This window comes from Pituophis catenifer, unplaced genomic scaffold, assembly GCF_029215685.1.
Source record: "Pituophis catenifer annectens isolate HBS135680 unplaced genomic scaffold, rPitCat1.0.hap2 SCAF_2, whole genome shotgun sequence".
Lineage (NCBI taxonomy): Eukaryota > Metazoa > Chordata > Lepidosauria > Squamata > Colubridae > Pituophis > Pituophis catenifer.
The window spans coordinates 208,256,946-208,282,041 of NW_027256882.1; the positions used below are offsets into that span (position 1 = coordinate 208,256,946).

The 25,096-nt window shown below is 40.0% G+C and overlaps 2 protein-coding genes across 2 annotated transcripts in view; one reads left to right on the top strand and one right to left on the bottom strand.

The window, feature by feature from the left end:
• Positions 1-1,375: 1,375 nt before the first annotated feature.
• Positions 1,376-4,802, top strand: MRPL50 (mitochondrial ribosomal protein L50). The gene is given in 3 exon segments (XM_070935491.1): positions 1,376-1,391; positions 1,394-1,529; positions 3,825-4,802. Coding segments are annotated over 3 exon segments (531 nt in total). The 3' UTR covers positions 4,204-4,802.
• A 6,991-nt stretch (positions 4,803-11,793) lies between these two features.
• Positions 11,794-25,096, bottom strand: part of PLPPR1 (phospholipid phosphatase related 1) — a 52,048-nt gene continuing 38,745 nt past the window's right edge. The window contains exons 4-7 of the mRNA XM_070935492.1: positions 22,228-22,478; positions 14,584-14,760; positions 13,329-13,460; positions 11,794-11,826 (exon numbers count right to left, since the gene is read on the bottom strand). Of these exons, the coding sequence (XP_070791593.1) occupies positions 11,794-11,826; positions 13,329-13,460; positions 14,584-14,760; positions 22,228-22,478 (593 nt within the window). The remainder of the gene's footprint in view (positions 11,827-13,328; positions 13,461-14,583; positions 14,761-22,227; positions 22,479-25,096) is intronic.

Below are 25,096 nucleotides of genomic sequence, written 5' to 3' on the forward strand. Positions count from 1 at the left end.
ATTGGCCCAAAGCAACAAGAGATCTTTGGTGGCAGGGATCAGACATAGCCTAATTTCAGTGTTCCAGTTAATCACAGCCCTCTTCAGCTTCTGCTCATAGGGGGCTTCCATTTTTCTGTCATCCAATACAATTTGATATTTAATGTCAGCAGAAGCTAGTAGACAGTTCATTTCTGTTTTGATATAAATCCATCCCTTTGTGGGAATAGCATTCATGGTGACCTTGCCTAAAGCCAATATCTAAACAATGCACAGATGTACACAGTGTGCATGAACATGTTATCAACATAAAACAGCAGTGCTTAAATATATAATAACCCTAGGGATGGATTTGCACGTATACTTGAGTAGAAATAAAATAGCCTAATTTAAAGTCTTGATCAGGAATGAGTCTTGAACCAACCACACTAAAGGGACGGGATGGGCCATTTTTGCAACTTGGAAGAAAGCGAGAGTGTGAACGCCTCTATCATCCATTTTTGGCTTCAAAGCTCACCCTACCAGCATTTCCAGTTCTCACATACCAATCTTTCCAAGGGCAGGACAAAAAAGACGCACTTTTGCAGGGTCGTCTTTGGCCACTGCCGAAACGAAATGGGGAAATACAGGTAGTCCTTGAGTTACAACCACAATTGAGCCCCAAATTCCTGTTGTTAAGTGACACGGTTGTGAAGTGAGTTTTGCCCCATTTTATGACTTTTCTTGCCACAGTTGTTAAGTGAATCACTGCAGTTAGTAAGTTACTAACCCGGTTGTTAAGTGAATCTGGCTAGCCTGCTGACTTTGGCTTGTCAGAAGGTTGCAAAAAGTGATCACATGACCTTAGATCACTGCAATGGTCATAAACACGAACCAGTTGCCAAGCAAGTGAATTCTGATCACATGATTGTGGGGAATGCTGCAAAGGTCGTAACTCTGAAAAATGGTCACCAGTCACTTTTCTCAGCGCCGTTGTAACTTTGAAAGGTCGCTAAACTGACCGTAAATCGAGGACTATCTGTATAAATCTCATCCAATGGAAATCACCTTCTGCCCGGCTAGACCCCGCGATCTTCACTTCTCTGCGGCGGAGAGGGGCAAGAAAGTCTCGGTGCAATTAAAACCTGCTCCGTTTCAAACTGATTTTGATTCTTTCCCAATCAAAGCTGAGCCAAGCGGTACTTTCCGCTCTCTACTTCGTCTTCCGCACCTTTTCCAGGGCAGGGGAAAAAAAAATCAGAGCATACGCCGATTGCTACGGCATGAGCCGTAGGAAAACCTCACGTTTTATTTTCTGATTACAAGCGACTTCGCATTAAGGTAGCGCTAATCGCGTCAAGTTACTTCTATCCTATTATGTCTCTATGTGGGAAAGGCACAAACTACATATCCCACAATGCCAAGGGCTTTCGCGCTTCCTCTTTCCCAACGGCGGGGCGGCGCTTTCTTTGCGTCGACAAGATGGCGGCTCCCATCGTGCTGCTGAAAGTGTGGAGACACCGGCTGAGTTTGGGGGTTCCTGGACGCAGGAGTTTCTGGGGAGGGAAGAAGTAAGTGTCTGATGGGCTTCTTTCCATGCAATAACCACAGAAAGAGGCTCATCGTATTAGGACGGGGACATAACATGGGGATGAGTTAAAAGTCTGCAGAAAGTCTCAGTCGACCAGGTCATGGTTGTCCCAAAGGTGCTTTTTCAGGAGGCAACTGGACTTTCTTGGTTTTTTTCTTTGAGGACGTTTCGCTTCTCATCCAAGAAGCTTCTTTAGTTCTGACCAGGCTAGTGGGGAATGGAAGGATTTATATACTTTGCAGACAGTTGGTCATTTGCATTCTTTTAGAGCAGAGGTCTTCAAACTTGGCAGCTTTAAGACTTGTGGACTTCAACTCCCAGAATTGGGAATTGAAGTCCACAAGTCTTAAAGCTGCCAAGTTTGAAGACCTCTGTTTTAGAGGCTCGTTGAAGCATTTGGGGGTTTATCTGTGTCCTCAGGAACACTATTCAGGTAACCCTGAGGACACAGATAAACTTCCAGGTGCTTCAACGAGCCTCTAAAAGGATGCAAAGGACCAGCTGTCTGCAAGGAATATAAATCCTTCCATTCCCCACTCTCCTGTCAGAGCTGAAGAATCTTCTTGGAGGAGAAGCGAAACGTCTTCAAAGGAAAAAAAAACACAAGTCCAGTTGCCTCCTGAAAAAGCATGGGGACATGGGGATAAGTTGGAGTAAGACAGTGGGTTAACAGAATTGAGTTGCAAAAATTCAAATGCCACTAGATGGCAGCAAAAAGAGAGACTGGGCTGCTGTTTTAGGATCGCCCAGATGTTTGCAGGAGAGAGAGAGAGAGTCCTTAGAACGCAAAATCTCAAGTTTTATTATTCTGCAGCTTTTACCTGTTGTGTGTTGAATGTCAGGCACCTTTAAACTTCATATTATGTTTTCCTACCTCTGAAATTGCAATGATTAATACCGCTCTTCCCAAGTTGTTATGTTTCAAAACCCTGATTTACAGTTCAACATTTTCCTGCCAGCGTTGGTTGGTTAGATTCTTTATCGCTGGCAACTTTGCTCTTTGGAAATAAAAGGGAAAAAATTCCCCATGATCCAGTGTACTAGGGAAGACCACACAGCCTAATTTATTTGAACAGTGCTGAGGACAAACTAGAAGCAGTCCTTGACTTAGAACAGTTCACTTAGTGACAATTCAGAGTTACAACAGCATTGAAAAAAGTGACCATTTATGACCATTTTCAGAGTTATGACCATTGCAGGATACCCATGGTCACGTGATTTACGTTCAGATGCTTGACAACTAACTCACATTTACGATGGTTGCAGTGTCCTGGCCCGGGTCATATGACCATCTTTTGCCAGATTTTGACAAGCAAAGTCAATGCGGAAGCCAGATTCATTTAACAACCGGGTTAGTAATTTAACAACTGCAGTGATTCACTTAACAAATGTGGCAAGAAAAGTTGTAAAATGGAGCAAAACTCACTTAACAAATTTCTCACTTAGTAACATAAATTTTTAGCTCAATTGTGGTTGTAAGTTGAGGACTATCTGTATAAGTACCATCCACTGAAGGAGGGTACAACAGCCTTTATATGGTTGTATAATAAATGCTGATCAGTAATGATGTCAAATGCTGAGTATAACACAGATTAAATTTTCTGCTTATAGTGAGATAAGCAGAACACTAAATTGGAGGTCTGCATTAGTTAGTTTTTATGGTTAGTTCCTTCCTAGTTTCCATTTAAAAATAAAGTGCTAGCTTAAGATAACGCATGAGCTAACATCAGTAAATACCTAAGCAAGCTATTAAAGAGGTGTATTTTTGCTCAAGGGCTTTGGTAATTTGAACATTTGGGTTCAAGTACCTGATTTATTCCTTCAGAAAACTGAGCAAAGTAGTCAGATTAGTATTAATAAATATGAGATGTGTCCCTGAAGTATTAGATTTTGAGGGAAAAGATTCTGAGTTTAGATTTATGCCTACATACATATGCAGCAGTTTTAGCAATCCCAGTAAGATTAGGTGATGTCAAGGCTATTTTAACCAATTGTTTTATGGGACAGATCTCTCAATCAAGAAGACTTCCAACAAAATTCAACACAACTTGTTTTTTTCTTTGTCCCAGAGGGCCATACTACCCATGACTTTACGAGAAGGAGTTGAACAATGTCTTCATTTGTTTGGATTGAAGTAATATTTATTATGTTTTGATTTACAAACATTTATACAGCCCACAAACCATTTTGGGAGAATGATTGTCTTGGATTAAAGGACATAAATTATAAATAGTAAGCCTTTGAATATAAATCCTCTTCTAATTTATTTCAACAGGAAACAAGATCAGCCAGTAGTAGAACCCGTGAAAGATGTTTGCCCTGTGATAGACGTTTGCCCTCCACCACGAAGTAAAAAATACCTTCCTCCTGAATATCTCCAGAATCATCTAGAATCTCGTGTGAGAGAGATTTGGGGATCCTCAGTTTTGAGTGACTGGCAGAGGACATCACTAGCAGACATCAGTTTAAAGTTTCAGCTATTGGCACAAATGGCAGCAGATCTGGACCACACAGTCCCCAATAACCAGCTCCATCAAATGAAGAGTGTGGGCGATGTCTTGGATTTCTACAGTACACCTGTAAAAGACATCTCAAAGTTAGATGAATTGGGCATGCAAGAGCTTCCATCAAATCTGAAGATCAATTGGGAGTAGGAATTAAAACAAAGTACTGGTGCCATTTGTCCTTGATAAAACAGCATCAGTATAAGTGCAGATAAAGCTTGCTTTTGTTTTCCCAAGTTCCCAAATAATGTTTCTTACCTCCCTGCAAATAATAATACTGTAATCCATCCAAGCAAATAATTCATGCATGCTTTTTTTTGGAGACAAAGAACTCGAGGGGGTGGGTTTTTTCCCCCCCCAGGCTGTTTTTCATCTGAGGAGACTATGGATATCCAAATGAGTCACCAGAAAATATTTGAGACTTGATTTTCCTCTTCTTCTTTTTACCTTCATTTATTCTGAATATGTTCATAAGAGAAGTTCTTACGTTGGTCATATATAAAATGGTGTTGAGGCAGCAATTAATTTAATCTATTAAACATTGGAGACCTCTCAGATAGCAAACTTCTGTTAATTGAATGGGAAGGAAATAGGCACCATCTTAACCATATAAGACAGCTGTAGATATTTTTTTAAAATCTACATCAATGAATTTTATTTGCTGTATAAATAAGACAGATTTCCTTTTATGACATTATAAAAATAGTGGGAATCTCATGTAAGAAAATAAAGTTATCCATTACAAGAGAATATTTATATATATGGCTCAGGGTTGAACTAGGGAATCATTGATATTCTGACATTTAACTGGCTGGCTTGTGATATCTGGGCCCCATTACACAACTACGTAACCTCTGTGTGAATAAATGTGAAATTTGCTTCCTGTTTATATACAGTAGTTTGCCCTGTCAGTTGGTGGTGTGTGTGTGTGTTTCTTGGTAGTTCTTTGATTGGAATATTGTTTTCTTCTTGATAGTTTGTCTGATATTAATCTTTATTTGTCTGGGTGTTGGCTTCGGAAGATGATCTTCTGGTCTTTTGTTTCTTACATTTTGTTTGTCTCTTGAATGGTATGTAGATGTGGTTTATAAGTCTGCCAATGGTTGATTTGTCTGAATGCTAAACTTCTAAGCATTTTTTAATTTGTTCTGGTTTAAGATGCTAATAGTTTCCCAGTTTACACTACAGTTGAGTCTATCTATATTGTGACATTAAGGAGTTTTAATTGTGCCTTCTGACTGCTAATTGGAGTTTACGGATATGCTCTGCTAGTCTTCTGCATGTTATTCATAATGGCTATTATAGTCCTTACGCTGTAAGTTATAGATGACTCCTGTTTTAATTTTTTGTTCTTTCCTTCTTTTGGTTTACTTAAAATGTTTTGGAGGGCTTTAGTTGATATAGTGCTATAGTGTATCCATGCAGTTGTAATAGTCTGTTGTTTTGGAAATGTTTTTGATATATGGTAATGTTACCCTTTCCATAGCTTGTGCTGTTTGTGCTGCAGTGGATCAAATAGTCAGACACTTTTTAATTAAGTTGTGCAGATATTCATTTTGTTAGAAGAGGTATAGGTGATCTGTTTCCTTCTTCTGTTGTTCTTGGTTGTTGTAATGCATTTATACTTTTTTTTTTAATACAGGTAGTCCTCAACTTACAACCACAATTGAGCCCCAAATTTATGTTGCTAAGTGAGAAATTTGTTAAGTGAGTTTTGCTCCATTTTACGACTTTACTTGCCACCGTTGTTAAATGAATCACTGCAGTTGGTAAATTGACACGGTTGTTAAGTGAATCTAGCTTCCACCTTGACTTTGCTTGTCAGAAAGTGGCAAAAGGTGAATCGCATGACCCCGGGACACTGCAACCGTCATAAATGTGAGTCAGTTGTCAAGCATCTAAATTGTAAATCATGTGACCACGGGGGTGCTGCAATGGTCATAAGTGTGAAAAGCCATCATAAATCACTTTTTTCAGTGCCATTGGAACTTTGAACGGTCACTAAATGAACTATTGTAAGTTGAGGACTATCTGTAATGTTCTTACACAGCTCCTCGGGTGGGAAGTTAGGTTATTTTGGTAATGGTGCACTCGGTTAGCGTGCATTATGTTTTGAAAGAAACGCATTTCTAATTTGTTATAATTTTTTCTGCTGGTGAGGATATCCAGGAAGGGTAGTGTGTTGTTTTCTTGTTCCCTTGTGAATTTTATTCATTTGAAGATGTCTCCAGTTGGCGCTCTGTGGTCACAATAATGGTTGAGAAATAGCAATGCTTTGTTACCCTTAGTGCCAACAGATACTCCTTAGAAAGACTCTTACCTGTGTTTGGTTGAGTTCACTCTTCGTTTTACTTCAGTGGCATTTTAGGTATCTTTTATGCTTTATCACCCAGAGCTCCTCTGAAAACAAGAGCCCTCTCCTGGATCTTCAAGAATAGGAGTCTGCATAGGTGCCATCTAATTGAAGACCAGAATCTCCTCCTCATTGCAAATGGCAACAAAGGTCTCAGTTAAACCATGTAGTAGAGCCCCAGGAACAATTCCAAGCTTACTCTGGAATCCAGTAGGGTTTATCAGGTGCTTGGGGTAGACTATTCAAATAGATCCTGCCTCCCCACAGGGAGATGCAGCACCAGAGAACTCCAAACCAATAAGGAATGATTTGTCTATGTCAAGGGACTGATGGTAACATTCCCCAACTCTAGGTCATGTATTGATGCAACATAAAAGCCATGACAAACGTGTGATATCCACAAGGAGCTTGGCCAGAAATAATTTGGGTAAGATCCATAGTTGCCATGGTGGTCGAGAATTTACAAGATATCTCTGAGTCCATGCCAATTGAAGGGACAGCAGATTGAAGGAATTCCACTGCTTGTCTAGCCAGATTTGAGCAGTTCAGGTAGGAGGTTACTATCCAATAGGAAGAGTGGTACATAAGCCAGAGTCTCTTCTCAGGCTATAACTGAGCCATGGTGGCGCAGTGGTTAGAATGCAGTAATGCAGGCTAATTCACTGTCAGGAATTTGATTCTGACCGGCTCAAAATTGACTCACCCTTCCATCCTTCCTCTATTTTACCCTTCCATCCTTCCTCCATTTTGAAGACTCAGATTGTTGGCAATATGTTGACTCTGTAAGCCCCTTAGAGAGGGCTGTTAAGCACTTTGAAGCGGTCCAAGTGCTATTGATGCTGCTGCTAGAATTCATCTTCACAAACAAGGGCTGAGACACTTGGCAATCTGCAAAGCCATTAGGATGTCTCAGATAATCATTGCCACATCTCTACTGTGATTCTGTGATTGTGACCGATGTAATGCAGGAAATCTGGCTGGGCACATCTCCAAGGGGGGAACATCTCACCCACACCTATGCCCAGGTAAGTTTCAACAATGGAAAGATCCACCCCTTCATCCAAAATAAATTTATGGATGAGACCAGCTTTATTACAGGCTGGCTGTGCATTCATCAGCAGCAGCTAGTCGGTCTCTAGACATGACTATCAGGCCATGGATCCTGCATAGAGGTAGGGCTGGAAAGTGATACTGATACTAACATCAAGGGTGAGTTCATGGTGAGATATTTGCATAATGACATATAAATGATACAAACATCATTTGTTTGCATAATCTCATTGCTTAAACAATATCTTTGCAAATGATGTGAATTATAGACACTCAAGAACAACACTCATACACTCCTCTTGTATCAATCACCATACTAAACTGTTGGGTTGATTTCTACAACCCTTTAGACTAAAGTGGGATTGGATAGTTTGTGGGGTCAACACATAGAAATCCAGCTATTTTTATCGTATTAGGTGAAGGCAATTTCATAAAACCAGAATATGCTTTATTTGTGTGTGTGTGTGTGGGGGGGGGGGGGAGACAGGACAGCATGGTATATTAACTCTATTAATCCAGGTTTAAAGTTTAGTATGTTATGCACATCCAGCTAATCGACTCTATAGAAAAGAATCCAAGTTGGATCAATAGTTACTTTTTAAAAATATCCAGGTCTGTCTTATGACCACTTGCTCCACTTATGCAACCTGTTCCCACTTCTGCATGTGTGGAATGTGGAATCTGTAGCAACCCTGCTAGCTAGATGATCCAGAAAGGTACAGTATGGCCGGAATGTGCAGAATGCATAGCCATGGTTGTCCATGGTGGAAGACTTGGAGATACAAATTACTTTCAACCAAAGGCTGAGACTCTTGTCAAATTTGAAGCCATAACAAAGCGTTACTGATTTTAAGTACTGTATGTTGTTGCTCTTACACTCATTCACTCTTCTGCACACCCTCACATGCCCACATCCTAGGTTGACCAGGCACTAGCTAGAGGGAGGGAAGTCTCCAAGCCCAAATCCCAAATGTTTCAAACAGCTGATGTGAACAAAATCCTTCCTAGTGGCCAAAGTCCCTGCTTTAGTGAACTGTAAAATTCATCAACAGTTAATGGATAAGGGCTTGCTTGCCCTCCAGGCATTTTTGCCTGATTACATTTCTATTAGGTGCACACATAAGAGTTGCCTTGTGGCAAGATGGGCAGCAAATAAATTTAATAAATAAAAATATTGTTTGGCTCTTAATGATTTGATTCTTTCTTAGCTATTTTCTGAAGGTGTGTTTTTGATAAGATTCCTGGTTTTGTCCTCTGTAAGCTCATATTTAGTCCAATTTAAGGTTATGGTTACAATTGTCAATTTTGGCCTGGTCAACACCCAGTGCTGGTATTTTAATGTCTTTCCCCAATGAGTGACTCCAATTGACTATTGTGTATTGCAGTGGTTCTCATCCTGTGATCCACGGACCCCTGGGGGCCACAAGGGGTCCATGAAGGCTTGAGAAAAAATTATGATTTAAATCTTGAGTTAAGTCTTGGGGGTCTGTGGTCATAAACGTTATTTAAAAGTGGTCAATGGTGAAGAAAAGATTGAGAATCACTGGTTTATTGTACTGTATTGTGTATTGGATATATAATGGGTTCAACAGGGCACTCTTGTAAGGAACTTCAGGACTAATGTTTTTGTATCATATGCAAGAGAAAAATACAATTATAGCCCCTAATGATCCCAAACTGTGAATCTCTGAACTACATCTTCTAAATGTATTGGATAACAATTTTGAGATTAGCTGATTTAACAGGATTCTTAATGACTTGCACTTTCTAAAGTACCGGTGAGGTATCAACAAGATGCCTTTTTTAAAGGAAATCTATGATTGGAGGTTTATTCATGAAACGCTGAAGAACATAGTTAAGAAATAAGACATGTCTCATATATCCCTCCCAACTCCTAGAAAAATGACAAAACCCTGATGCAAACAGTTTTGTGATAATTTTTTTTTATCTCTTTTGGAAAAAAAAATTATATACAAAAACCCAGGAATCAACATGGCAGGCATTCCAGCAAAAATACAGAGAGAAGTTCCATTTCTCAAAGGAAACACTATTGTGATTATGATCATGCTAGAAAAATGGGATGTAGCAGAAAATTTCTAGGACTGGGAGAGGGAGAGGATGAGATCAGCAAACTGGTCCTTTTTCATTTCCTTTGATTTGTTAACAATAAACCGCAAAATGAAAATCAGTTTTCAATACAGATGTGTTACATTTTGATTCAGAAAATTAAGCCGGCATTACTTGGAGGAAGGAACACCCACATTTTGGGGGAATTCAACAGCTGCTGTAGGCATTGCATTTTATTTTAACAGATGCTAAATTCTATCTCTTCAGAAGAGTCCCTCTCTGAAAACAAGGAAAATTGTTGAAACCCAAAGTCCTTTTTGGCTGCCTTTTTCCTTGGTGTTTCCATTTAACTCCTTGATAGCTTATCTTCCCAGGGAGCTGAGAAAAGGAAAAGCAGAGATAAGGTACCAAGTTTGACCAGTCTTCATCCTTGAACTGGCGTTCTAAATTTCTTTTAAATTTCCTTATGAATGAAGAGGGCCATTTCTGAGGAGGCACAACAATGATGCTTTTCACATGGTTCATATTTGACACACATAGTCAGCAACTGATTTCCTACTTGTGTCAACGTGAAAGGTATTACAATATATTAGCACCAGTGAAACTGAATCACAAATGTATTGCCTTAAGGCATCTTTCTGAGTTGCAAAATACGCTCAAATATAGCAATGAAACATTTACACTCTTTCTATTACAAAACACCAATTGGTAACACAGTGATGGTTTCCAATTTTCGGGATCATTTTGGAGCCTTCTGTGAAGCACTGTATGAAATAACAGGATTTTGAGTGGCTCTAAAGAGATTAATATATTTGTTCCAAGGTTAAGTGCTACTTCCAAAGTTCATCATGTATTAGAAACGCATGCATATGTCACAAGAAAGCGATACATATATGTCTACAGCAAAAAAAATGCTCATTTGGTAGAATTCTGGTAAATGATTCAATGATTATGGCTACAAATTTTCCTACATGATTTTCATGCTTCTTAGGAAGAGACAGTTCTTAAGAAATTTAAAAGTATCACACTGAGGTGGATTTCAGCTTAGTGCAGGCCATTGTTCTTTGGCCTGCGACTGCAATAATACTGCAATAATACTTCATTCTCCTAAGTATCCCAACTTGTTCTTCGGTTCCTCAAATCTACTAAAAGGCTAATGATACAGTCTTTTGACTAACACTATGAATTCTTGATCCAATCTGCTAAACTATTAGTGCTAAACTGGATTCCGACTAAAAGCTGCAGTCATTTGTTCTTGTAGATCAAGGCAATAATCTTAAGGATAGTGCACAAGAGGTGTGCATTCACACGCAGGCTTTCTCTATAATTTCCATCTTGCCGAAAGAAATTTTGCTAGTTGCTTTACATGAAGAAAATTTGCTTGAAGCAGACTCTACGAGACAACAAAAAGCTGCTAAGCAAGAGGTGTGAATTATGCACATTCAATGAAGACCTTGGGGCTAAGGAAACTAATCTTGAGTCAACAACCCAAAGATTACATACCATGAGCATAACCCCTTGGGACAATTTCCTGAGCAAGCTCCATAAAAAAAATTGGACTCCTGAAAAAAAGTTCAGGGTATTTCCTGCTCTAGTCACAGTCACAATTATGGGGCTTGTATAAGAGGAATCAAAGTTTGCAAACAGACATGTTCTTAGTCTTGCTATGTTAAACCAGCATTCAAAGTACATATTTCTCATTATTGATAATCTAAAGGGCCAGATCGCAGTCATGCAGAGACAATTCTACAGTAACTTCTAGAAAACGAGTATGAATTCTGTAGAATTGCACTGCCAATGCTGAATCTGAACTCACTTACTGGAAGCATCATCTCTGGTAATAAAAAGGTAAAAAATGAATTAGTATTATAATTATCATTTAATTTATTGTATATAAAACAAAACGAAACAAAAAAGTTTGTGTGTACAAATATCACAAAACATCAACAATTCCCAAAGGTGTAGTGCCTCAGAACACATTGTAATCAAAAAAGAGTTCATATTTTTTTGTCTTGTTTCTTTTTTGTTTTCATTTGTCTTAAATTCTGGCATAAATATATTAAAGCTGACAACAAGAAAAAAGAAAGTGGGTGGGAATTCCAGGGCAAGCTATATCACTTCCTCATACAAAAATGTACAAAACATTAGTTCCTAACTAGACATAACATAATAATACTGGTCATCACAGTTTGACAATTAGTATAACTGTGTATTCTGGTGGGAGTACTGTAGCAGAGGTCAATAAAAAAATTCTCTTGATGTTGTTCAGATCAGGTTACTTCGGTCATAGAGGCAGAATGATTCTGCAGAACAAAGAGAGAAGAGACAGAATATGCTTTAGTATGCAGTGATGTAGTCACAGCAGTTGATCTCGGGACAAATAAGAAATAAGGTAGGGAAAGCACACAGAGTATGGTGTCTGGAATTGTTTTTAACCTGTTCAAAACACTTCTCCCTAGGACACATGACCAGAAAGGAAAAGGAAAGAGGGTTTAATTGAGGATCCATCAATTTTTTTTAAGACACTGCCTAACTGCCTGTTTCATAACTATCAGGCTTTTTTACAATTTTTTTGAGAATTTCTCTCCTGTTTCAAACTCTTTCTGTTCTCTTTCCCCTCCAAATCCCAAACATAATTCCATTTTGTTCATTTTTGGAGCGTTATCCTGCTGGTGGTCTGGTGAAGAGACATTGATCTGATCCCCTTATTTATTTCCAAGGTTCTGTTAGGTTGGAAGCAATAAGGCTGAAAAAATAATCCTTAATAAGTAGTTAAGTAGTCCTGCTAACACTTAATGACAGCCATTAAGAGAAGCATTCATGTGATTGCCCCATTTATGACCCATCGCTGGTCTTCTCGATGTGGTCATTAAACAAATGTGCGAGTTGTTAAGCAGAGCACATTCAGGGGCCCCGGGGGGGGAGGTCCTGAGATGACTGGTGCAGGCTCTAACCAGGGGTTCCATTTGGCTTCCCCCACCTCAACGCATCCCATGCTCCTCTTCCTGCCCTGTTCCAACACTGGGCCTACTCTCCACCCCACCGGGCCCCACACCCTCTTTCTCACTTGCATTGCCGATTGTGTATGTACCTTTCAAAGAGTTCCAGAGCTTGGCTTAGGGAAGCTTTGTTGTTGGGCTGTGCGGTGCGACCCCAGAAGCAGCCACCATTTTCTGAGAGCCCTCAATTCAATGCGGCTATTTCTGGGATCACATCACGCAGCTCAGCAACAAAGCACATTGTTTTGCTTAACAATCCATACAGTCCTTGCTTAACAATGACAACTGGGACTGCCAGAACAGCTGTCACTAAGCAGCACAGTTATGTGGCAACTTACAACAATGTCACTTAATGCAAGAGTTTCCAGGCCCAAGTAGCATATTTAATGAGGTTCTACCCTGTTTTTTGGAGTTAATGGGAACTGGATTACAACACAATTCCCCATCCTGCTTTAAAAATACTTGTACAGGGCATAATATCTGAAGTAGTTCAAAGGCTCAAATATAATTGCCAAGAGTGGATACTTAGGAGGGTATTGGTTATTGAGCAGATTGTCCCAATTAAATGATTACCTTTAATCCAGAATGGATGAAACAGAATATAAAAATGCAGGATGGAAGGATTGGTGTAATGAAATATGGTGCTTCTAAACAGTTGCCTTTTTTACCCTGTTATTTATCCTGCTGAAAATGCTAAAAACATAAAAGCAAACCGACTACCAAGTTTATTTGTAATATAAAGAACTGAACTACTGAAAAAGAGTTAATCAAAAAGAGAAATAGATAAACAGAAGGTTATATGGTACCTGGGCACTCAACGTCTCCAAAGGACTTTCCACTCGTGGAAACGCCATCAAGGGCACGCCTCGCTGTTCATCTAGTTTTGATTTTGAAGGTGTCCCATGTGCTCCCTTGAAATTATGAACTACGCAGATGCCCTTGGGATCAGAAAGAGAAAAGAAGATTCCTGGAGCGATTATAATTACTAAAACCCAGAAGATATTCGCATGCATTTTGTGGCATGGACTTAAGTTTCTATCACTGAATGACATTCTTTTAAAAGGTAACAGTAAAGGTTCCCCTCGCACATATGTGCTAGTCGTTCCCGACTCTAGGGGGCAGTGCTCCTCTCCGTTTCAAAGCCAAAGAGCCAGCGCCGTCTGAAGTCGTCTCCAGCATGATTAAACTCTAAAGGCACACGGAATGCTGTTACCTTCCCACCAAAGGTGGTCCCTATTTTTCTACTTGCATTTTTTACGTGCTTTCAAACTGCTAGGTTGGCAGAAGCTGGGAAAAGTAACGGGAGCTCACCCTGTTACACAGCACTAAGGATTCGAACCGCTGAACTGCCGACCTTTCAATCAACAAGCTCAGTGTCTTAGCCACTGAGCCATCGCATCCCTTCTTTTAGAGTGAGCCACCGTGACTCACCGTGATTCACTGAGCCACCGCGACATTCTTCATAATTCATTCATAAACTACCAATTTTATCTTGTTCATACTTTGCAACCAATTAAAAGCTTTTGTATATTCTAAAAGCATTCCATGTGTACTATATAATGTTGGCTCCTGCTGAGCAACATCTAGCAAAGGTGTTTACTGACTCTCAGGATCATTAACACTCTTTTTTCTAAAGCAACTGCTAAAACGTTTCAAAGCAGATTTATATTACAGCAATCCATGATCGTATCACATAATTCCCAGTCAGCGCTTTAGATAACAGTGCACAAACTTATGACTGAGATGAAAACAGAAGTAGCTATTTCATGGGACAGATGCTGTGTGGTGAGAAGTAAACCAGAGATGTTGGGAAGCAGAGTTTGCGACAAGTATAGCTGAGGCCGAAAACCACTGACCGACCACAGTTGTTGTAAAAGTCTGATCAATTTCTGTACAAATAATGGAAGCAGGAAGTAGCATGTCCTTTGCTCTCTGGATGCAAATTGATCCTGAAAAAGACTTTTCTGTTTCCTTCAGCCTTGTATGAACAAGCTGGCCCAGTTTGGATACTGGCAGGGGAATTCTCCATATGAAAAAGATAGTAAAAGTTTATCCACCTACCAGGAAGAGTGCTACTGTGCTTCCCAAGATGAAGCCTGCAATGACATCTGAACAGTGGTTTCGATACTCAGAAACTCGGTTGAGCCCTGTAAGGAAGGCAGCACAAAGTGTCCCCAGACACAACACTGGCTTGGCAAGCCGACTGCTCTTTGTCTTGATTGTGCTAGTGATGTACATCTGAAATATCAACAGATTGACCTTAGTCACATAACCTAGTCCTCAACAATCCAGCACCAATCACCTCATATGATGGTCATCTGTATACAGGTAGCCCTTGACTTGCAACCGTTCAATTACTGACCATTCGAAGTTACAACGCCACTTAACAAGTGATTTATGCCTGTTTTGCACACTTATAACCATTGTAGCATCTCTCTGGTCACGTGATTAAAATTTAGACATGTAGCAACTTATATTTACGACGAGTGTAGTGTCCCAGGATCATGTGAATCACCTTTTGCGACCTTCAGACAAGCAAACTCAATGGGGAACCCAGATCTGCTTAATAGCCTTGTTATTAACTTAACAACTGGAGTGATTCACTTAGCAACTGTGGCAAGAAAGGTCGTAAAATGTAGGGCAAAATTCACTTAACAACTGTCTCGCTTAGCAACAGAAATTTTGGGCTCAATTGTGGTCGTAACTCGAGGACTACCTGTATTGGTATGTTACTGCAAAATGCAAGCTTCGAATCTTAGCCCCTATTCAGTTTTCTTAAGATTTTTTTAAAAAGATTAAATCAATATGGCTATGCATGCTTCACAAATGATTCAGAAGAAATTATTTGAATCTTGCAGAGTAAAAACACAACATCCCACTTCTATTTTTTAAAGCTTTTCTGGTTTTTCCCCCAGACTTTTGTAAGAAAGAGTCTAAAATATATATATTGACCCATTAAGAGTAGCCCCTTAAAGTTAATATGATTCTTAAAGGGTTATGAATAGGGTTAGGGTTTTTTGCTGGGTTGTGTTATTGGAACAAAAGACACTACATAAGAGCTGCATCTGAATCATGTTTGAAATATTTGCAGCCTCTAAAATAGCTACATTAGATCCAGCAAAGTGAAAAGAGTCTAAAACTCATCAACATAATCACATGGTTGATACTATTCCTGAATTTCTGAGGTTGATATAGCAAATGATTTTAAATCCCGAAACCTGTCTTTTTGTCTGATCAACATTCTAAGTCAAAATGTGGTACAGAAAGGCATAAACAAGTAACAGGTCATTCTTCCACATAATAGATGAATATTCTTTGCTACTTTATCCCATTTCCGGCTTTCAAAAACTGCCATTATAATTTTTAGCGTAATTAATAAATGGCAGAAAATGAAGAATGTATAGTTTTTGTTGTTGTTTTAAAAAAAAGGCAAACTATCATGAAAGACAATGAAAGTGTAATTATAGGATGCAAGATTTCTTTGTATTCACAACTATTCCTTCAACAGAACAGCAAAACCATGATAAAAAAAAAATTGGCAGCACTGAGGACAAACTTAACACTAATTTTTGAGACTATAATTACAAGGGTGACATGAGTAGGCAGATACTGTAGCACTAAAATAAAAGTGATGGGCTAAATCAGCAAATACAATAGAAACGTCTCCAGCAATTTCTGCTTTCCAAAACACAGCCTGGCTTCATTAAGACCTCACTTCCCAAAATAGCATCATCCCAATAACAGATGCTTTCCAAGTATCAAATGAGGCTTAATGAGATGCAAACTAAGGTTAGACCAAGTTAGATCAATCTCATGGGGATACAAATAAAACTGTAAAAAAATTGGGGGATATAATTAATTGGACTGCTATAATTGTAGTTTGTTGAACAATCACAGTAGCCTGGTTCCCATAAAACGCTAAGCTCTAAACCATGATTTCAAAGTGCCAATGGCTGAGCTCACAGAAATACCACTGAGACTTAGCGTAATGACTGGAAATTGAGTTGCACTAAATTCATCATACAGAATGGAATCACAATTCTATTCAAATGCTTCCTTTTGCTTATTATTCTTCAGAATAATAAGCAAAAGGTGAAATCAACTGTGCTATATAAACAAACTACTGAGGAGACCAAAAATCTGTACAAATCCAGCACAGGAAAATCTGTTCTGCATCTTTACCATTATAATTTTTATAATTATAAACACCCCAGAAGACAAGTTCAAGAACCAAAAAGATCTTGACAGACTTGAACACTGGGCCTTGTCTAACAAAATGAAATTCAACATAGATAAAAGTAAGGTTTTACACTTAGGCAAGAAAAACCAACTTTATAGGTTTATGCTAGGTGAAACTTGACTTAATGCCAATAACTGTAAGAGGGATCTTGGAGTCCAAGTGGACAATCAATTAAATTTGAGTCAACAGTGCGTGGCAGCACCCAAAAATGCCAATGTAATCCTGGGCTGCATTAACAGAGGGATAGAATCAAGATCACATGAAGTTCTAGTACTGTTGTGGCCTGCCAGTGGCCTGTGTGGATCGTGGCTGATCCCGATGAAGAAGAGGCTGGTGTGATGTCGCACCAGCAGCCTGCACAGCCAGCGCTTGCGTCGGACAGCGAGGAGGCTGAAGAGGATGTGGTGCCAGAGGCAGAGACTCAGCCAAGGCCTTCAGAACCTCCAGAAGCTCCTTCCAGTGGAGAGAGCGAAGTGGAGGAGCCTCTCCTCAATGCTCGGGCACACAGGGCTGCCAAAAGGCAGGAGTGGCTACTCAGGAGGAGGAGGTCTACTCGAGAGTAGGGCTTGAGGATAATTGACCACTCCCTTAGCCTATTTAAATCACATGCAAATAGTGAGTTCTTGCTGGAAACAACTCGTATTTATAATCAGAGTATTTTGGTTTATCATATCTTGCTTTCTGGGCTGGTTGCCAACCTTTGCCGGTCTTGTTTATTCTTGCTACTTAATAAATTTGATAAGGACCGTTGGTGTGTGTCAGTATCCTCGGAAATCCAGAGCTGGGGCAGAACAAATACTGCTTTACAAAGCCTTAATAAGACCACACTTGGAATTTCTGGTCACTCCAATATAAAAAGGATGTTGAGACTCTGGGTTAGGGGGCTGCAGGCTAAAACATATGAAGAATGGTTTTGAAATTGGGTATGTCCAGTCTAATGAAAAGGACTAGGGGAGACATGATATCAGTGTTCCAATATTTGAGGGGCTCCTACAAAGATGAGGGAGGTCAAACTATTTTCCAGAACACCAAAAGGTAAGATGAGAAACAATGGATGGAGCCTAACCAAGGAGAGAAGCAACCTAGAACTAAAGAGAAATTTCCTAACAGTTAGAACTATTTACCAGTGGAACCGCTTTCCTTCAGAACTTGTAGGTGTTCCATCACTGCAGGCATTTAAGAAGACACTGGACAATCATTTATCTGAAATAGTATAAGGGCTCCTGCTCGAGCAGGAGGTTCGACTAGAAAACCTCCAATGTCTCTTCCAACTCTATTATTCTGTTTACCAGTGTAGAATAAAGAGCTTCTTCAAAATAAGAAATATAATGAAAATCATTACTTTGCTTTGCTTATTGCAGCCAATCCATAAACACCCAAGGTACATATAAACTAGGTATATATTTTAAAATAAAATTCATCCTGATTTCAGAAAATGAACTAGTTTGTGGTGCATCCATTTAGCAGTTTATAAATACACACTTTCACCATCTGCTAGGTGACAGATAATTCTGTGAGCAAAGTGATTTTATTGGGCGTGTACATTGCTCTGGAGGGGATAGTAACAGTAATTACTTCTCAAATGCCCCCCCCTCCGTTAATTATACATCTCCACATTTCAAGGCTGAGTAAGCACAGCAGTCAGTCTCTCTCTTTCTCTCACACTCACAAACACTCGCAATACACACACAAACACCGAATCACAAAGTAGAATCACGGAAGGCAGTAGCGCTGAGTAAAAGATATCTTACAGCTTTGGTGAGCTATGTATCAATATTTTCTTTACTGCAAACGGTTTGAAATGTTTATAAAAAAACCATGGGCCTTTCCAAGCAATCTCTTTTCATCACCTGCACAATGAGATTGAAAAAGATTAGAAAGGGATACTCGTAATTTATATTAGGTTTTTCTCACTCCCCTCTCCTGTTCCTTAACGTTCTTGCCTTTCCTCTGAGAAGCAAATTAAACGACTCCACGGGGGAGTCAGAATGTAAAATGAGATAAGAACGTTTTACTCTCCTACTCTGCTGGAGCAGTTTTATGTTCCCCAGTTGATGAAAATCATCAGTTTGCACACACATCATTGCTGTTCCTGCCATGCTAACTGCTCTTTCCTCATCATGTAAATTATTATTATTTTTTCCTTGGGGAGATGATGATTAAATACCAAGCTAACTGCAACAATCCAGATGACTGCTAGATAGCAGAAAAGAAATACAAAACACCATTAACTTTTTACAGGTAGTCTCAATTTATAACCACAATTGGAACCAGAATTTCTATGACTAATCAAGGCAGTTGTTAACTAAAGCCATGCCCGATTTTAATTTTTGTCACAGTGGTTAAGCAAATCATGGCAGTTGTTAAATGAATCACACGTGATCGTTAAGTCAATCTGGCTTCCTCCATTGTCAAGCTATTCTCCAAAGCACCTGAGGGTAGGACAAGAAGCCATGGATGGAAACTAATCAAGGAGGGAAGCAACCTAGAACTAAGAAGAAGCTTCCTGATAGTTAGAAGAATTAATCAGTGGAACAACTTGCTTCCAGAAGTTGTAAATGCTCCAACATTGGAGGTTTTAAAGAAGAGATTGGAAAACCATTTGTCTGAAGTGGTATAGGGTTTGCCTAAACAGTGGGTTGGACTAGAAGACCTCCAAGGTCCCTTCCAACTCTGTTATTCTATTTTATTGACTTCGTTGGTTGGACGCTGGCTGGGAAAGTCACAAATGGCAATCACATGACCAGTGTCTGCTGCAGCCATCATAAACACAACCCATTTGCCACGTACCCGAATTTTGATCATGTGATCGTGGGGATGCTGCAGCAGTTATAAATTTGAGGACTGGATTGTAAATCACTTTTTTCATTGTCACTGTAATATTGTAACAGTCAATAAATGGATGGTTGTAAATCAAGGACTACTACCTCGATTTACTGCCACCCAGCAGTTATTGAAATTTTCGCAACATGGATCGAAAAGGAGGTAGATAAGAAAAAGTGCTCCTCCTTGGGAAGTCAATATATGAAGGTGAAGGAAGGGCAGTGAAGTTTGCAAACTTGGAAATGCTCAGCGAAGAATCAAATTGAACTGCAGAAACACAGAAATGAATTCTGAACAATTGAGCAGCAAGAAGAATTTGACTATAAGGAGGAACTAGTACCTCATGAGAGGAACCTGTAAAATACACAGGGCACAAAAGTGTGAATTAGCAGTTTATAAGCTATGGTTCAATTTGTCATGAAATTGTTGCTTGTGTTATTACAAGCAATGCCCAGGGAAACTAAGCAACACAGTTCAAATAATTGTTAAACAGCCAAATAAATTTATAGCACTACAAGACCCAAGCTGAAGTAACGACCAATAGTTTGGACTTATTTGTTTTCCCAAAGAATCAAATTTGTATAGCATGGATTTATCGAAAGCTTTTTGCAATGACAGCCAGATGCAATATTCGAAGGCAATATGCCGCTGAATCTTAGATGTTTCTACAACAAAGCAAAGAATATGGGAATCAAACAGAGGAAACATGTTACCCTAATACGGGGCGGGGTTGGGGTAGGGGCAAATTTGATGCAAGAGGCATCACTGTCATTTGATGGGACATGATTGGAACATACCCCTGGAAGATTACAGTTTATACATAAGGAACAGACTCAACAGGAAGGAAGGGAGCGTTGTATTTCTATGTAAAGAAAGCAGATGCCTGTACAGAAATTCATAAGAGCACAGAAATCCTGCTGAGAGCAATTGAGTAAGAATAAAAGAAGAGAGAAACAAAAGAGATACCATTGTGGGATTTGTGTAGACAGGCAGAAGATATACGGTAGATAAGCTCTTCTCAAGAAAGCAAAATTTTCAAAGAAACACATGATAGTAACAATGGGAGATTTTGTCCATCCTGACATTTGGTGCAAATTTAACTCTATATTTTTGTCAGAAGATGGTTGAAATAACAAAGAGTTACCCTATTTTTCGGACTATAAGACGCACCGGAGTATAAGACCCACCGGAGCATAAGACACACCGAGATTTCGAAGAGGTAAACAAGAAAAAAAGGTTTTTGCCCTCCCCTGCCCTCAGGAGTACTCTGCAGGCCTCCCAAACCCTCTGCGCATCCTGTTTTTGTGAAAAACGGGATGCGCAGAGCAGTGGTGGGTTCCAACTGGTGTTACCACCGGTTCTCTTCACGCATGTGCTTTGCGCGCGATTCACAAAAAAAAGGCCCATTTTTGGCCTCCCAAACCCACCCCACATCACGTTTTTGCCCTCCCCAGCCCTCAGGAGCACTCTGCAGGCCTCCCAAACCCTCTGTGTGCCATGTTTTTGTGAAAAACGGGCCCGTTTTTGGCCTCCCAAACCCTCCACGCGTTGCGTTTTTGCCCTCCCCAGCCCGCAGGAGCATTTTGCAGGCCTCCCGAACCCTCTGCACCAGTGGTGGGTTGCTCCCGGTTTGGTCCGGTTCTTGCAGAAGCGCACGCACGAGTGAAGCAAGGGCGCACACATGCTCCTGTTGCAAACCAGTAGCGGAGGTAAGTAGAACCCAGCCTGCTCTGTGCATCCCGTTTTTGCGGGTTGTTGGTTTTATCTGTTAACTATGCATTTTTATATATATAGTAGATCGACGACAGGTCAAATGGGTTAGGTAAGCAGAGTTGTAGAAGTACATAAACTGTGTGTCTGTTTTGAAAGGGGAGGAAATTATTATTCTTGAAATATATTTATCAGTATTCAACTAGGGTGGACAGTTTATACATATGCTTTTTTATTTTTTATTTTTTGGGGCGGTCATCTAGTTTTGTTTGTTTTTGTATTTACTTTTTTATTCTTTTTTGGAGTTTGTATTTTAATGTTTTGAATAAAAAAAAATTTATTGAAAAAGTGAAAAAGTATGCTATTTTAGACTTAATTCTTATTAACAGGGAGGGATTATTTGAAGAAGTAAAAGTGATTGAAACTTTGAGAGAAAGTGACTCGTTATCCTTCTATTTGTGATTTTAAGGGGAAGAGGAATAGAAAAGCTTTAGACATGTACAATGAAGTTTAGAATAGAGGACTCTGATGAATTCAGGCAGAAAGTAGGTTAGATCAAATCGCTTGGAATCCTGAAGAGGGCAATAATGCCTCAGGAGACCCAGACTGAATGTTCCCTCTGCCTTACCCCTTATCTCCTTCTGCTGCATAATTTGAATACCCATCCGTAACCCTTTCATTATTTTTGGAAAATCTTCCTTTCATAAGCCACTTTTTTCAGTGCTGTTGTAACTTAGAACCATCACTAAACAAATTGTTGTATGTCGAGAACTACCTGTATGATTGTGATATGGTAGAGCCCGACAAGATTGGCATGGCAGATCTCTGTGATTCTGCATTTAGGCCTTAAGAGAAATGAGAGGGCATTAAAGAGTTAGAAATGATACATGAAGCACAGAACAAGCAAAATTAGAACCTCTTTATGTACTTACTGTAGCGTATAAGGCTGAATATATGCTTAAAGCAGCATGTTTGGATGGAAAAGACCTCCTCGCCTTCTCAATCACGTCTTGGTTGCCAGTGCAGATATTCCCATTGTTAACAAACTGGTGATGAGCTCGGCAGTCACTCCCAGTGTAGTTGGGTTTACACACAGTCAAGAAATAGGGTGCCAGGTTTCCCGTCACTACCTGGCCAGCATTTACAAATATGTTGGTAGCAAAAAGACCAAATGCAAATACTCCTGGGAGAAGAAAAAGGTAAAACAACAAGAAAAGTGGAATTATTATTCAGAACTGAAACACCATAGACGTGGAAGAAAAATAACAGCTTCTTTCCCCCTCCTAGGGGGAAAAAAGGGGGGAAGGAGAGTAAAATTTGCAATAGAACTATGGCAGGAAGAAAAAAAACCCTGAAGGTCAAGTCCAAACTACGTATGTGATGAATATCTGCAATCAAATCTCTTGAGATTTAAAAATAAGGATAAATGTAATTAAACCAAATGTGGAGGCTGCAAATTTTTTGGGGAAAAAAAACCCATATATATTTATGGAGACATTCAAACGTATTTGAGCCCTTCAAAGTGGCCTAATGTTATTTTATGTTAGTGTTGGCCATGGTCAAAGTATGGCTTTTGTTCAAATTAAGTGCACCAACTGCCTAGCACATATAAAGAATGAGAACCCAGCTTTTATTAATGTTCCGAAACATAATATGGATATGTATGTAGAGGAAAATGAAGAGAGAGAGATGGAGCGAGTCTTCTTCACCTAATCAATTCAGAATTGTACTAATGAGGGCAGGGAAATGGTTAGGATCTAATGAAAATTCAGAACATTAGGATAGTTGAATATGCTATGATTAAATGAAGCATGGATAAGCCTTTTGGGATGGAAAGTTTATATAATCTCCATTTCTTTACTGGAAAATTGGAAAACACTTTCATTATAGAGCCGAGGTGACGCAGTGGTTAGAGTGCAATACTGCAGGCTACTTCAGCTGACTGCTAGCTGCAGTTCAGCAGTTCAAATCTCACTGGCTCAAGGTTGACTCAGCCTTCCATCCTTTCCGAGGTGGATAAAATGAGGACCCAGATTATTGGGGGCAATTATCGTCTGATAAACTCGCAAGATTCGTTTTTCTCGCCATGTACATGTATACATCTGAACTAGACTGTGTTATTTCTCTGTGTCATATAATATATGTGGGTATATGCATAATTTTGTAATTATTTATTTATTTTGTCATGGTTATGTAGTGTATATTAGGTTATATAGTGTATATTAGAAGTGGAGACCCTTTGAGAGCTTTATGCAACGAAATTTCATTTTAATGTATGCCGATTACTGTACATTCAAAGTGGCAATAAAGTTATTCTAAATAAGATAAGGTAAGGTAAGGTAAGAACAGGACTCCCTTATATTGTGTTCAAACCTCTGCTGACTTAATGGACATGTCCATCCAGTTTTATTGACAGCAGTATGGAAACAGAATATCATGCCTTTTGTTTAGCAGGTTTTTCCAAATTCCCACTTTATTCTATCACCTACAACCTAGTCTTGTGATGGCGAACCTATGGCATCAGAGAGTGTCCTCTCTGTGGGCATGCAAGCCGTCGCCCCAGTTCAGCTCCGCTGTGCATGCATGTGCACCTCCCGCTGGCTAGCTGGTTGTCAGGTCTCTACTGTGCATGCGCAGGGGGTGGGGTGCATGTGGGGGGAGGGTGCATGCATCTGCGGGGGGCCACATGTGCATTGCATTTTGGGAGTTCAGGCGCATGTGCAAGCATTTGTGCATGCATGTGCACACTTTGGGCACTCGGTCTGGAAAAGGTTAGCCATCACTGACCTAGTCTATTTCCTGATAATTTTTCATTCATGTTCCATGCTTAGTTTCCAAACCCCGATAAGCTGACCAGGTGCTGCCACTTGCTGTATCCATACTTACATTTCCATCTATGGTCCTCCAAGGGATGACTATGGCCACCTTTGTTTAATTTTCCATATCAGCTAAGTGCTGCCATTCTATGGGGCTTCTCCAGCATAAATGTACAGGTACTGAGAGTCCACAGCTTCAACTATATGTTTAGCGATAGTTTGAGGTTACAACAGTGATGAAAAAGTAACTTTGCAACCAATGCTCACATTCACGGAGTCTCATGTTTGCCATTATACTTCAAGGTAGGCTGGCTGGGAACGCTGATTGTAGATGGACCAGTCCTCTTTCTTCCCGAAGGGTGGAAGCTGAATCTAAAACTCTCTTTCTCCCCCCCTCCCCCCAGCAAATTGGCAGGCAGTTCCTCAGGTAAACTGAGGAGGAAGAAGAATGATTTCTGACAGCTTCTCGGAAGCCAGCAGGAAGTCAGAAATCACTCCCACTCCCACTGCTGCATCCAATCGGCTGGTGGCAAGACCTGCAAGTGAGCAGTGATTTGCTGCTTTGGAACCAAGGCTGAAATCTGAAATCTCTTCAACAGCAGTGGGTGGCAAGGGAAGAATAGCACTTAGCAATAGCACTTAGACTTATATACCACTTCACAGTGCTTTACAGCCCTCTCTAAGCGGTTTACGGAGTCAGCATATTGCCCTCAACAATCTGGGTCCTCATTTTACCCACTTCAGAAGGATGGAAGGCTGAGTCAACCTTGAGCCTGATGAGATTTGAACTGCCAAATTGCAGGCAGCCACCAGGCAGCAGAAATAGCCTGCAGTACTGCACTCCAACCACTGCACCACCGTGGCTCAAGAATAAAGGATGACTCGGATGCCTGCTGGTGAGATAGGCTGGATAGGGGATGCTGGCAGTCAACAGGGGTGTCTTCTTTTTCCCTGGAAGGAGGGGCTCTTGGGGATATACCAGGAT